Source organism: Montipora foliosa, chromosome 1 (genome assembly GCF_036669935.1).
Source record: "Montipora foliosa isolate CH-2021 chromosome 1, ASM3666993v2, whole genome shotgun sequence".
In the NCBI taxonomy this organism is placed as follows: domain Eukaryota; kingdom Metazoa; phylum Cnidaria; class Anthozoa; order Scleractinia; family Acroporidae; genus Montipora; species Montipora foliosa.
The window spans coordinates 27,848,298-27,862,430 of record NC_090869.1 but is presented as its reverse complement, the minus strand read 5'-3'; the positions used below and the strand labels follow the sequence as shown (position 1 = coordinate 27,862,430).

The window sequence follows — 14,133 nt, the reverse complement described above, 5'->3', positions numbered from 1 at the left end:
TCATCGTTGATTCATTCCTCACGGGAACATTGGAACCCACAAATGACCAGCTCCCAACGTCAGTGGCTTCATAGCTCAGTTGGTTAGAGCGTCGCACCGGTATCGCGAGGTCACTGGTTCAAACCCCGTTGAAGTCTTGAATTTTGCAAGCTTCTTTACGCAATTGCAAAAATTGTGTTCATAACTGCGAGGAGCATAGCTTCACTTGATCTTTTAATACTGTAACTCAATCCAGTGATAACAATAAGATAGTGACGATTTCTATTTTTAAGGGGTTTTTTCGGTTGTCATTTGGTACTGTTTCAAAGTAATATGTTCCGTTGTTTTTCAAAGAGTTCACTTTGCAAACTTGTTAGTTAGCTTTATTTTTGTATTCATTGCTTCTAGCTTGAGTTTTTTATGCACCTTCCTCAAGATCCTTTTCGCTCTGTAGTTCTCAAACAGTTCCCTCATCATGCTCCCTAGATCCTTCGATTATCCTCCAAGAACGCCCACATTTTTCGGCATGACTATTCCGGGGTGAGGGGTGATGGTAGGTGGTGGGGGTAGGGGTGAAGGGTACAATAGCTGAAACAACCCAAACCTTTACAAAAATGCTAACCTTAAGCCTAAACATTATCTAAAGCATAGTGTTCAGGCCTAAGGTTAGACTTTTTGTAAATCTTTGGGTTGTTTCAGCCATTTTACCCTTCACCCCTACCCCTCATCCCTCCCCCCCTACCCCCCCCCCCCCCCCACCCCCGGAATAGTCATGCCGTGCATTTTTCTACTTCTACAATATTAGGAGAATAATAAAGTATTTTTTAAAATTTTATTTTATTTTAATATAATATATATAATATAATATAATATAATATATACAATAATAATACATGGGCCGAGCAATGAGATGTTGACTACGGGAATAGCCATGCAGCTTTATGGACTCCCAACGTATCTCATTACAACATGTTCAAAATGCTTGGCTCGTTTACAGTGTCCCGAAGCATAGTCGTACTATACTCCCCTTCTAAGTGAACTGCACTGGTTGCTTATATATGAACGCATCGTTTTTACTGTTCTTTAAAGCTCTCAACGGAAATGTACCCAGCTACATCATTGATTTGATTTCTGTTATACCACCAAGTAGATATAACCTGCGTCGAATCAATAACAGTGTCCTTCTCAGTTATCCGAACGGTTGAGCTTAAAATTCCCTTGGGAAGAAAGTCATTTCACGTGCTGCGCCAAAGCTATGGAATTCTCTTCCTCTTGAACTACGCAACACGAATTCTGTTGACATTTTTTAATCGAAACTGAAAATCTTTTTTATATACAAGTCAGGTTTCTTAGCTTTAAGTGAAGTGATGACTGTAAGTTTTAGATATGTAATTGAAATCTTTTTTTTATAAACTTTATTTCTACTTGCGTTTTATGGTCTGCCAATTTACATCCTTTTCCCTACTTTTTATTGATACTATTATTATTATTATAATGATGCATGCTACAGGGCAGGAATGTCAATGTCGGAAATTTCAGTCGCGTTATCAGGCCACAACAAGCTACCTCGGACTTCAAGGACTCTTCGGAGGATTCTTGCTGATCCCAGCAAGATTATCTTCGAAGTGCTGCCAACTCTATTCCAGCATTTATGTTTCTCAAGTAGTCTTCCAGTCTCGCTTCGGAGTAGTACCCAGCGCTCTGATAACATCAGGGACATCTTTTACACTCTTCATCTTCCACAACCCTTTCATCTCAACTGCCAGATCCAGATACTTGTTGACCTTTTCCTCTTGTTTGATGTCTATATACGCTTCTGTCACTGGGGCATGCATGCGCATTACAAATGGCGAGGCAATTCTTGTTCTGTTTGCCTACAAACACGTCTTCAAGGCCGTCATGATCCAGTTTCTTGTCATTATCCTCAACTTCCTTGGGGACATGTTCATACAATTTTTTAGTCCTTTTTAAACCATTTTGTTCACACAAATCCCAATGAAAGGCCCTAGCCGAGCTACTCCATGTTGTCTTTGTTTATATTCTTTCTGTGACAGCTTTGGGCACTCGGTTAACAGGTGCTTTCTTGTCTCATCTTTTGTCGGCACAAACGGCACCGAGAGTCATTCTATGACATATCTATCTTAGCTTTGACTTCATTAGTTCTTAATGACTGTTTGCGCCGCCATCAAAAGCCCCTCTGTCTCTTTGTTCAGATGTCCTTGTGGGAGCCCCACGTACACCCAGGTCTTATTACTTGCCACTTCGTCTGTTTGTCTAAAAAGTTGCCCGTGAAGGTTCTTTCCCCGCCCGTACCTTCTCCGATATATTGACCTTCCTCTCTTTCTTAAATTTGTTAGTACTTTTAAGATCGTCACACTGTTTCCTTCTTACTACTAACAAAAGGTTGAACGTCCTCTTCACTCTTTGCAATGTAGTAGGACAGACACAACCTTGCCAGCTCTACCGAACACAAGCCTCTTCCACCTAGCTTCCTTGATAGGTATAATCAGGTTGCACTATCTCTCGGGTGGAGGGCATTGTAAATCGTCAGAAATTTCCTGGTCTTTCTGTCAAGCACTACTAACTCCTCCTTTGTCCAGTCAACGAATGCTGCAGAATATCTAAGGATAGACACTGCCCCCGTATTAATTTCTTTTATGGCATTACCGTCATTAAGCTGTGATTTCAACAGTTTTCTCAAAGGTCGGAAGTACTTTTTTGTCAGACTACTTTTCATTTCTTCGTACATAACCCTATCAGCCTCCTAAATATTTATTGCTTTTTCCCTCATCTAATGACTTTATTTCTCTTAATTTAATTCATCAGATGCTGTTACTTTTCTTCTCCGAAGCGTAAGTTTTGCGCATTTATCAATCCCAAAACCCATCCCGATATGTTCACTAAAAACCCGCACTGTGTGGACCATTGACTCTAGGCCCTGTTCACTTCCAGCATAAAGTTTGATGTCGTCCATAAACATCAGGTGATTTGTATGTTTCCCATTAAATTCGTACGCAAATCTCGACTTTCAAAGTAGCAGGTTTAATGGGATAATTGCTCTAACAAACAGGAGGGGTGATAGTGCTTCTCCCTGAAAAATACCTCTTGGGGTGTGTACTTCCCCAAAAAAAATAGAACCCGAGGTCAGGCCTGTTCTCCAGTTTTCCATGCTTTCACTCAGTAGCTTCTTTATATTCTCTGCGATTCCAAATATATGTAGACAGTCTTCTATCCAAGAATGAGGCACCGTGTCGTAGGACTTTCTGTACTGAATCCATGTCATCGCTAGATTTCTCTCTGGTTAGTCCTAGCATGCCTTAAGGTGATTCCCTGATTTTGCATTGCGCAACCCTCCTGAGCATGATTTCTTGCGTCATTGGCGGGCGCATTAGCTTATGCACAAAATCTGGGAGACACTGTCCTGGCTCGCGAAATGTTCTGTTTCGGTTGCCGTCCGCGTCTAAAAAACGCGCCTGCTTAAGCTCCCTATTGACGCCAAGCTGCATCCGTCAAAGAATGAACCAGTACGGTGACCCCCATCTTTTATTTCATGGAGTAGCATAAAATTCAGCAAATTTCGTTTGCCAGCTTTTTGGCAATTTCATAAAATTGTACGGAAGGAGCCATTACGAGTCGAAAAGCCCACACTCAAGTTAAATCCAGTGAGTACTCGCAAAGGCATTCAAATACATTTTTCAGGTAGTACGTGAATTAACCACAGAATGACTCCAGGGCTCTGCGTTATATCATTGATTACATTTATAAAATCGAACTAAATTTGTCCAACATTGGGGATCCGCGGCAATTGTTAAAGTATCTTAAATAGCCTTATTCATGGTCAGCGTCGTAGCATGGAAACAAGCACGGTGACCCCCCCCCCCTTTTTTTTTATAGTGTGCGAATACACCTTTTTCCAAAATGGCAAAAGAATATTTTGCCTTGAACGAGGCATCAAAGTCTCATTTGAATAAGCCTCATTTGAAAAAGGTGTATTTTCATCGGAAATCTATGATAAGGTCTATTTCTAGGGAATCACCTTAAGATTATCTTGGCAATGAATCCCTTTTGCTTTCTTCCTACGCCGTTTGTTCCTCTTTTAATTAAGAGGTTTTTATCACCTAATTATCCATATAAATGTCTTCCGAAATCATTCCTTTGAGCAACTTCTACATAAGCGGAAAGCAGGTTATAGGCCTGTAGTTGCTTGGTGTGTTCCCCTTTATTATTATTATTATTATTATTATTATTATTATTATTATTATTATTATTATTATTAATTCCTTAGCAATGTAGTTATTTCTACAGAGGAAATCAAATCCAACTTTATGTAATTCGACATTGTTACTTATTCATCACTGATGACATTCCAACGAACAGATTCGGCATAGGTAAGGTCTGCATCGTAATCACGTAAAAGATGGAAAGTGTGCAAGTAGAAACACGTCTGTTAAAATAAAACCATCCTGTTTCATCTAAAATAAAATATAACACCATTACTGTTTTATCGACCCTTTCGATCAATAATGAAAAGACATTCGTTTATTTACTCTGAAACATTCCTTCGCAGCTTTGGTGCACTCAGATTGCCTAACGTCGTGTGATATTTATTGACAATGAGGCATATGAAGTTGCATTGTAATGCAGCAGTAAATAATTTGCACAGTGGCAAAAACTCTTCTTTGTGGCTCCAGCCTAAGTCATTATGTCAACTACCCGAAAATTCACTTGGCAAGAGCTCTCTGCCTTAAATCAGATGCACAATGCTCACGTCGCAGTTCGTGGAAAGGTAAGGGCGATCTTTCAATTCGTAAATACGAGAGTCATATAAAGGTCGCGTTCCCTGGTCGCGTGGAAGAAGAAATGCTGATAATCAGTGGTCAGAAAGTGTGAGGGAGTCAATTTTAAAGAGCCTACACAATAATATACACTAGTCAAACGCTAGTTTCAGTCAACATGAAAGAACACATTCGTTAGTGAATGCTATGTTGAATTCAGTAGTACCAAATCAACCCTCCGGACAGAATGAATGCAGTTTCAAACTTTTCCCCTAACATTTTGGAAACTGCGGGTCAATCACTTATTTTTGATCAGCGCTAAACCCAGTTCAGTCGCCCGTTAGCCTCAAGTAACTAGTAATTGAAGTAACAAAGCTCTACTTCCACAGTAAAAAAAGTATGTTAGATGCCGTCTTTTAGAAAAGGGACATAAAAACTGGAAACACCCTACGCGTGATCAGGCTTGTCAAGTGAGATATTTTCATTGCATAACATAAAATGCCTTGATGAGTTATACTCACAAAGCCAAAACAAGCGTCCTATTACGCTAGTAGAGAGCGTCGTACATGTCACCTTGCCTTTCAAAGACCAGAAATTCCGACGACGAAGTACGCCGGGAACTGCGAAGAACAGAATATTTAAAAGATAAAATATCTCACATTCTTGTTTCGGCTTTTTTCCTTTCAGTGTTATTAAGTAGCTTTAAATACCCGTAAAACGGAGCACTAATGGAGAGGGGGTTAGAAAAATGAGTGCACCGTCGTCCTCAGTTGAATTACTGTTACGAGTTATCGACGTTAAATATGGTTACTTTACTTTTTACTTTTTCGCCACTTTCAAGGAAGTGAATGACCTCCTAATTTCGGCAGCACATGTAACTACGAAAGAACGTGGTTTTAAAAAAGTAGGAAAAAAGGAAGGGAGCCAACGTGGAAAAGTGGGATTGAAGAAAAGATCAAATAAAACATTTAAGAAGAGATAAGTAGGCTAGAGTCTATGAAAGATGAGAAGTTAAAAAATTATAGGAATAAAGGAAATCAGTAAAAGAAAAATGAATGGTTGGTAAGAAGGCCTTGGTGTCAGTAATTGAGGAGATTAAACTACGAATCGTAGCTGCATCAGCAAAACTGAAAACTAAGGTATCATAGGATTGACCAACATAGGCAAAACCAGTTGTTCTAGATAAAACCAAAGGAGACTTTTTGAGAAACTAAAAGGAGAGAAGAGATCTCAGGAAGAAGCTCCTAATGCGGAGGAGAGCCAGAAATTTTGGAAAGAAATATGGGGGAACCCAGAAAAGCATAGCGAAAAATTCGAATGGATGTGATGTTGAGATTGATCTGGGAGGGAGACAGAAAAATCTAAACATGGACTTGGAAATCACAACTGGGACAGGGACCAACCAAGTTTTAAGGCAACCAAATTGGAAGTCGCCTGGTGCTGATGGACTTCAAAGATATTAGCTGGCTCAAGAACATGATATGAGCGAGGCCAATCATGACTAGACTATTGGGTGAGATTCTACAATTGTAGAGTCAAGAAATATACCAGAGTGGTTTACATTTGGCTCGGCAAAGTTGATCATGAAAGACAGAGAGAAAGGAAATGCTGTATAAAAACTATCGCCCTATTACATGCCTGCCACTAATGTGGAAGCTGTTGACAGGGATAATTGCTTAAGGAATATATAAACACTTGGAAAAAGAGAAACTGTTGCCTGTGGAACAGAAAGGTTGTCGAAAGCAAACAAGAGGTACAAAGGAGCAGATGCTTATTGGCAAGATAACCCTGAGAAATTGAAAGCAGAGACAAACAGGCCAAGCAGTGTCCGATAGCTTACGATATAGTACCCTATTCATGGAAATTAGAGAGCATGAGATTGGTTGGTGGGCGTTTAAACGAATATCATTGAAAAGTCGAAAGTAGAGCTTTGTGAAGGTGATCAGAAGTTAGGAGAAGTGGCAATAAAAAGAGGTATTTTTCAAGGCGACAGTCTCACTCTGATTGTCTGTAATTGCATGAATACATGATTGACATTGATTCTGAGGAAGAGTAAAGCATGGTACGACTTAAGAAAGGGTACGATGACCTTAAGTTGTATGGAAAGAATGAAAAACAACTGGACTCCTTGATCAATAGAGTACGCCTATCTGACCGGGATACTGGAATAAAGTTCAACATTCAAAAATGTGGTGTGTTGATCATGAAATTGGGGAACTTTGTGGAAGGTAGAGCAATACCGACCGGTCCAAAATGATGCAGATAGACAAGGATAAAGGGTATAAATATCTGAAGGGGGGGGGGGGGGGTGTTGAAGCTGATAAGATCATCATACAAAAATGAAAGATGTAGTCTTAAAATAGTACTTCAAACGGGTGAGAGGGATATTGAAATTAATACAGGAAACACAATATCTGCTTTGAATTTAAGAGCTGTGCCCGTGATTAGCTATGGGGTAGGCATCATATTGTGGGAAAAGGAGGAACTGAAATTAATTGACAGGAAGACAAGGAAGTTATTATCCATCAATCAATCAATCACTCACTCAATCAATCAATCAATCAATCAATCAATCAATCAATCAATCAATCAATCAATCAATCAATCAATCAATCAATCATTCAATCATTCTATCTATCTATCTATCTACCTATCTATCTATCTATCTATCTATCTATCTATCTATCTATCTACCTACCTACCTATCGAGCGTTTAACGGTACTGGTGACGTTGACAGGCTGTATTTGCCACGGCGAATTGGTGGAAAGGTCTTGAAAAGTGCAAAGGTCTGCGTTAACATGGAAATTGAAAGTTTGCAAAAATATGTGACTGGGGTGGTGAAATCTTGATCAAAGATTTAAGTCGTGATAATCTCCTAGGAAAAGGCAAGGAGAAATAAGATATCAACAGGGAACGATTGCAGAGGTACACTTGCAAAGCTCGACATGGAAAGTTTTGTGTAAATACAGAGCATATCATCGGAGATGAAAAGAGCTGAGAATGGGTACGAAAAGGCTACTTAAATCGTGAAATGTCTGAGGGAATGATTATGGACATGACCAGTCACTGAGAGCAAGGTATATCAAACGCCCAGGGGGGGATACTCCCTTATATGGGCTATATAGGTATGTGCGGCCCCAAAGGGTAGGGTTTTTCAGCCGTTTTGGTCATAATTAAAATAGGGTATCGATTTTGGCCAATTTTCAGCCATTTTGGTCATAAATAGGGTATCCATTTTTGCACTCTAGTCTTGAATTCGTTTTTTATTTAGAAGCTACTTCTTTATCATGTAACCTACCTAATTCAAGCAGATAAACATTGCCTTTAACATTGGTCTGAACTAGGGAATAATTATAAGGCAGGTCTGCACCAGGGTATTGATTTAAGGGTCAGGTCATAAATTGGGTATCAAATTTTTGGTTAGGTCATAAATAGGGTAAGGGTAAGGGTTTTGGGAAGCGGGCCGCACACCCCTACCCAGTTTTTCTGGGGGTAACCCCCCCCCCCCCCCCCGGGATCAAACGGTTTGGGTGGAGACGATGTTTCAGAAACGTGTCACATGAGTCAGAGATGTAACAGTCTCGCATATTGTAGCGGAGTTCAGCGCTCCAGCTCAAAAATGTCACAAAATATGGCGACATGATCGAGTTGCACAGGTAACATACTGGACGATGTGCTATCGGTTCAAAAAGGAAATCTCTGAGAAGGTCGAGTATTAACCTGGTATTGGTTGGTGCGTTGGGCTTGATACCAAAAAACTGGAACCAACATACGACATAGAAATCTCTAGTAAAGTGAGATCGTTGCTATCCTTGGAACAGCCACTACACTATTATGCAAAAAGTATTTGGTTCGAGGACCCGGACGAGGCCCAGACTAGACAAGAAACTAGACTAGAAAAGTTAAAATTGCCTCCAGAATTTAAAATCCTGTGTGATTCAGTAATTACCAACGAGTCAGCCGATCAAAGACGAGAGGCTGACGAGGCGGCAGCCTTAATTGAGCCGAAGCACGAGAATTTTGTGTATGCAGAAAAAAATTCGAATGCTCCAGAGAAAATGTAATGTTAGATAAGGTAAGGGAACAAAGGTCGCTTATCATGTGACTCCAAGAACCAATGAAAGCGCGTTTTGATGTGTGATGTCTTTAGACAAACTGGCATCAGGACGTGCCATCGTTCACGTGGATATTTATGATCGAGTGAAAACACATTTTTTCCTTTTCTCTATCTGACCATCGTGCTATGTACACTTGCTTTGAATGTTCTTTAATATTTATTTTCGAACCAGTGTGTCCTATATTGAGTGAACGAGCTCAAGAATGAACCAGCATATGTGTTGTTATCGGCCGCTGTTGTCAATTTTGGCCCGTGAGTAAAGTATGCAGTTTGTTTTTCAATTTAATTGTTGAACAATTTAATTTATTAATTTTCAAAGTAAATAATATTGTCTGTAAAGTACACAATTAAACGATCAATTTGACATATAATTCATGGCTGTATCTTGCAAAATAAAATTTCTACAAGTGAAATAACCAAGTTTCGTGTGTCAAGCAAGAGAGTTTGATTCCCCATGACATGTTTCACACTGAAAACGCTTTGGCCATTTCGTACTTGGCATTGATTTTATCCACCCAACAAACTTTCACATTTGACAGCTACACTTACTAGTGTAGCTAGGTCAACTCAACAACCCATGCAACAGTGTCCAACTTACAACCGTGCGAACTTTGCAAGAAGGGGTGACTGTCAATCAAATTCGCACTGTAAGGATGGTGCCTACTAACTTAAAGGTATTTTTGCGCGGTTTACTGAATATGCGGGAATAGAAGATCTTACCAAGTTTTATTGAAATCCAAAAGGAAATTTGGGGTAAACCACGCATTTTTCAAAGATAATTTATCAACAATATTTGTAAAAAAGCTTTAAACTACAAAGATATTTATTACGTTCTTTTCCAAATATTGACCCCCAATTTTCTTTTTGAATTCCAAGAGCACTTGCTAAGTTCTACTTTCTCCGCAAAGTTTTAAACCGTGCAAAAATATCTCTGTCTTAATAAGCACCACCCATAGGGAATCCGAGTATCTCAAGATGCGCAAAACGAATGCGCAATACAACAAACCTGCAAACTACGTATGTATTATATTGACAGTCTCGTTGGCACTTAGGGATAGCTACTACTGGTATAAATAGTGATGACAATAATAACAATAATACATAGTATAATGACGTTGATGATGATGATAATTATAACGATAGTTTTCACAAAGTGAACCGACTAGGACAATGGACCTCTTTAGCTTGTACGTTCTGTTTTCCCATCTCACAACACGTGAGTGTTAATCTAGGGAACAGTTTCTTTCAAATGTCGTCTTAGGCACGTGCATATGTAGGCATAACTTATGAAAACACCAAAGGAAAATTCCCTTGGGAACATCACGTGGTCTGAAATGGGAAAACAAAACGTACAAGCTAAAGACGTCCATTGTCCTAGTCGCAAAACAACGAGGAAAATTTGGAAAACTTTGAAAATACCGTGAAGTGACATTAATCTGACTGATATGCAGATGTTCAGTGTCATTTAAAAAAACGCCATAACTTTTGGGAAAATAAGATGGGAAGTTGGAAGTTAAGACCGCAGAAGACCATTTTTCAGCGAACCCCCCTCCCTTCGACACTAATGAAATGTCATTTATGTTTACTCCACCAGGTTTATGATATCAGCAAATTTATCAACCATCACCCTGGAGGACCTGAAATCTTACAAATGGCAGCAGGGAAAGATATTACGATTGTCTTTGAGAGCTACCACATATTTAGCAGTTTAGCTCCCAAGTGAGTAAAGGACAAGGGGGGGAGGGGGGGGGGGGAAGGGGTTACAGTGTTCATCTCCAATACGTAAGCGCCATGGGTCCTGAAAAAATACCCACAAAAAGCTCCCTTATCGCAATGGGAAGATTAAGCGAAAACACCAAACATTTTACTGGTCCACCCTTTGTTTTCACACGACTTTGCATCGGCCACATTGTTAGTCCTTAAGGTAAAAAACAGTTTCATTGTTGGTGCTCCAAACGAATTCCATGAGAATTGAACTCTTCTTTAATTTTAAGCAAATTTTGTCTTTTGTTCCGGTTAAAAAACATCGTCGCTTTTCCCGTGAATGGAAACGAGAAATATTTGTTTCCTGATGTTTTGTAACTCTATACAAAAATAACAAGAAACACTCGGTATTGTCATTCGTTCACTGATTCGTAAGGAAGAGGGCTAGCGCAGTGGTGAGAGCACTCGCCTCCCAGCAATGTGGCCCGGGTTGTTTATCCATTTAGCTCTGAGCTATGGCTGTTCTTATGCCAACAGTCATCCCAAGGAAGCGAGTCACAGCAAATGATGGCCAAGGCTTCCCTGAGGTTACTATCCTGGTTTTTAGAAGTCAAATACTTTTATCAAATTCCTGGCCTTTCGTAATAAAACCCAGTTAGCAATACAATGCAATGCTAATCTTTTTCAATCCATCGTTCAAGTTTGTTAGTAACACTTTCCAAGAGCTCCAGTGACAACTTTTGTAACATTTCACACTCTCCTCATATTTCTCTTCAAATCATGATATTTTTCAACCTCAGTTTTCAGATTCCTTTTCAAAGACATTTTGTCATGACTGTGCAATTCACAATGTGCTCAGAGGAAAATGAGCTTGTATTTCCATTAAATTATTTGATATTTTCTCTTTCAACAGAATGTTGGAGAAATACTATGTTGGAGATTTAATCTCAAGCGAAACACCTACTTTTCCAGAATTAGGGTAACCTGAGTTTTTATTTATTTATCTTTGTTTCAAAGCCGGTAATAAGGACTGGATTCTGTTAAGAACTCAAAAAGTGATTCCAATAATTTGAAGCAAGAGAAAATAAAGAGGCAGAGAGAAAGAGCAACGCCTGGTTTTCACTAGCGAATTCGAGAGCTTAAACAACGCTCATTTCACTGAGAATCAATGTTTTTGCTTTTTTTTCTCGTGCTTGGGGCTATCCTTGCTTTCGGTTTTTCATGTGAAATCGGGGCACCGCATAAGCACAAGGAAATTCACAACGTACGTTCTTCCAGTTTTTGTCGCCATGTTGGACGAGTCTATACTAGAGGCGAGACTTGCATACAAACGTCATGTTGTGGTTATGTCGACGTTGGTAACTACGTATGTTCGCTCTTGTGTATGCGTCGCTGGTGATTGAAGATCAGGCATAAGGGCAGGACTTTTAGAAACGAAAAACAGTTTTCCTGTTGCATGAAATACGCGTAGCAGCGCGACAATGATGCAATGTGTGATAGTGCTTCAAGCCGGGAACGCTTGAAGCACTGCTGCTTATGCGTATATATTACTACTACTTCTGCTTATTGCCTACTTCTTGTGGGTATATATTTTCGCCAAACATAACTTTGTTTTTATCTGATACCTGACAGTGCGACGCACCTTACCGTGGTCCCCTAACAAAGGTTTTTACAAATTATCCGCCAATCGGGGTGTGCGAATTTGATTGACAGTCACTCCTCCTTGCAAAGTTCGCACGGTTGTAAGTTGAACACCGTTGAATGGGTTGTTGAATTGACGTATTTACAAGTAGTTGTCAAACGTGAAGGTATGTTGGGTGCCTACGGTAAGACGCGTTGCACTGTAACTGAATTTCACCTATCCTAGGGCCGGAGTGACCATCTCTATTTTCTATAAACTCTGCTTGCGATCAAATGTAGGCCGATTTGGAAGCTCTGATATGGCATCTTGAAATAAATAAAATAAATCGAAATTTCTCGTCCTTTTGCGAATACTTGCTCACCTACTGAGAAAATACCAACTGGGTCAATAATGATTCCAATTGCGGCCAGTTACTTTCTTAAGTTTTAAAACCGGAATATCATGTGACCAGATACTTCTATTTGATTGGCTGGATACTTGGTGAATTCACACTGGTCAAGTCAACTTGAGAATTACTTGACGCCTTATCGTGTTACTTTTGATCTGCTCAAGTACGCATTCAAGGGGGATAAAACAAGACTTGAGATCGTACTTCGGCTTCTCTGAAGATACCTCGTTCCTAAGGTTAAAAAAATAAGGTACTTTAACTAAAATATACCCTGTTCACACTCAAAGTTGCATAGGTAAAGCCTTCTTACGGCCCTGGTTCGACCCCGCTTAGTGAATCTATTTATTTTTTTATTCAAGGAATTGTGATGAAAGGACGGGAATGCCGTCATTTCCTGCTCTGAATTATCTTTTTTCATTTACTTATTTTGTGGTCCTCGTAATCGTAGGGCCTTCTATAAAACATTACGCGAAAGAGTGAGGAAACACTTCTCGGAAACAAAGAAGGTAAGTTGTGATCATGTGTCGGACCTTTTGTTCACCTGTCAACTTGGGTCAGTTTACATTTACTGCTGGAAACAAAACGCATGTTTAATTACTTGTTTCCCCCGCAGTGATTTTTGCAAAGAGGCAAAATCCCGAGGGGAAGGAGTCATCATCATAGCCCATTACATACATAGTTTGTATTTCCTGGTCTAGTTAAATCTTTAGAACTAAATGCAAACAGAATGAATGGGTATTGGTCAGGTTTCATCATCAAACGCCAGCAAGTGATCGTGAGTTTTGGGTCCTCATGACGTAAAGCAAGCAAATTAGCGTTCCAAGGCAAGAAATTACTGTGTTTCCAAAGAGTTGTCTTTAGTTACCTACTGCAGGTGGAAACATTTATAAATTAGGTGTTGAGTTTCAAGGTAAGCTAAGGAGCCGGATTCCCAGAGTCTAAGGCTGTTTGGGTTGTAGCTTACCCTCAGTAAAATAGAACAACAAGCATAAAGATCAAGCTGAGAGACAGTACAAATGATATAATTATGATAATAATAACAAGGCAAAGAAGAAGAACAGGAAGAATATAAAAACTATACGCTACTATATATATATATATATATATATATATATATATATATATATATATATATATATATATAATTTGAGTGCACAACTAGCGACAGCGAACTACTAGCAGAACCATTGAATGAAAAACATATTGCCGTGAGTGGGAATCGAACCCGCGTCCCCCTGGTTACTAGTCGGGTGTGCTAACCACTGCACCATCACGACAACCCTGCTGGAAACAGAGCAATCGGTGAGGTGATTGGTTAGCCGCGGGGTTCCCCGGCGTTTAACATTCAGGAACAGGACTACATCGGATCATCCGGGATGATTCACAGGCTACCAGCTAATAACAAATTATATTCTTGAATAGCAAAAGCGTTGTGTATCCTTCGGATCCTACTAGCTTGGGACTACATCGTTGGATTTCCAGCCTTGTTAATTCAAAAATATCATTTGTTATTAGCTGGTAGCCTGT

General features: G+C 39.6%; 1 protein-coding gene across 1 annotated transcript in view; it reads left to right on the top strand.

Moving 5' to 3' along the window:
• The first annotated feature begins 4,617 nt into the window (after positions 1 to 4,617).
• Positions 4,618 to 14,133, top strand: part of LOC137995740 (uncharacterized) — a 50,470-nt gene continuing 40,954 nt past the window's right edge. Inside the window, exons 1-4 of the mRNA XM_068841251.1 lie at positions 4,618 to 4,765; positions 10,467 to 10,591; positions 11,490 to 11,555; positions 13,055 to 13,112. Of these exons, the coding sequence (XP_068697352.1) occupies positions 4,682 to 4,765; positions 10,467 to 10,591; positions 11,490 to 11,555; positions 13,055 to 13,112 (333 nt within the window). The 5' untranslated portion in view covers positions 4,618 to 4,681. The remainder of the gene's footprint in view (positions 4,766 to 10,466; positions 10,592 to 11,489; positions 11,556 to 13,054; positions 13,113 to 14,133) is intronic.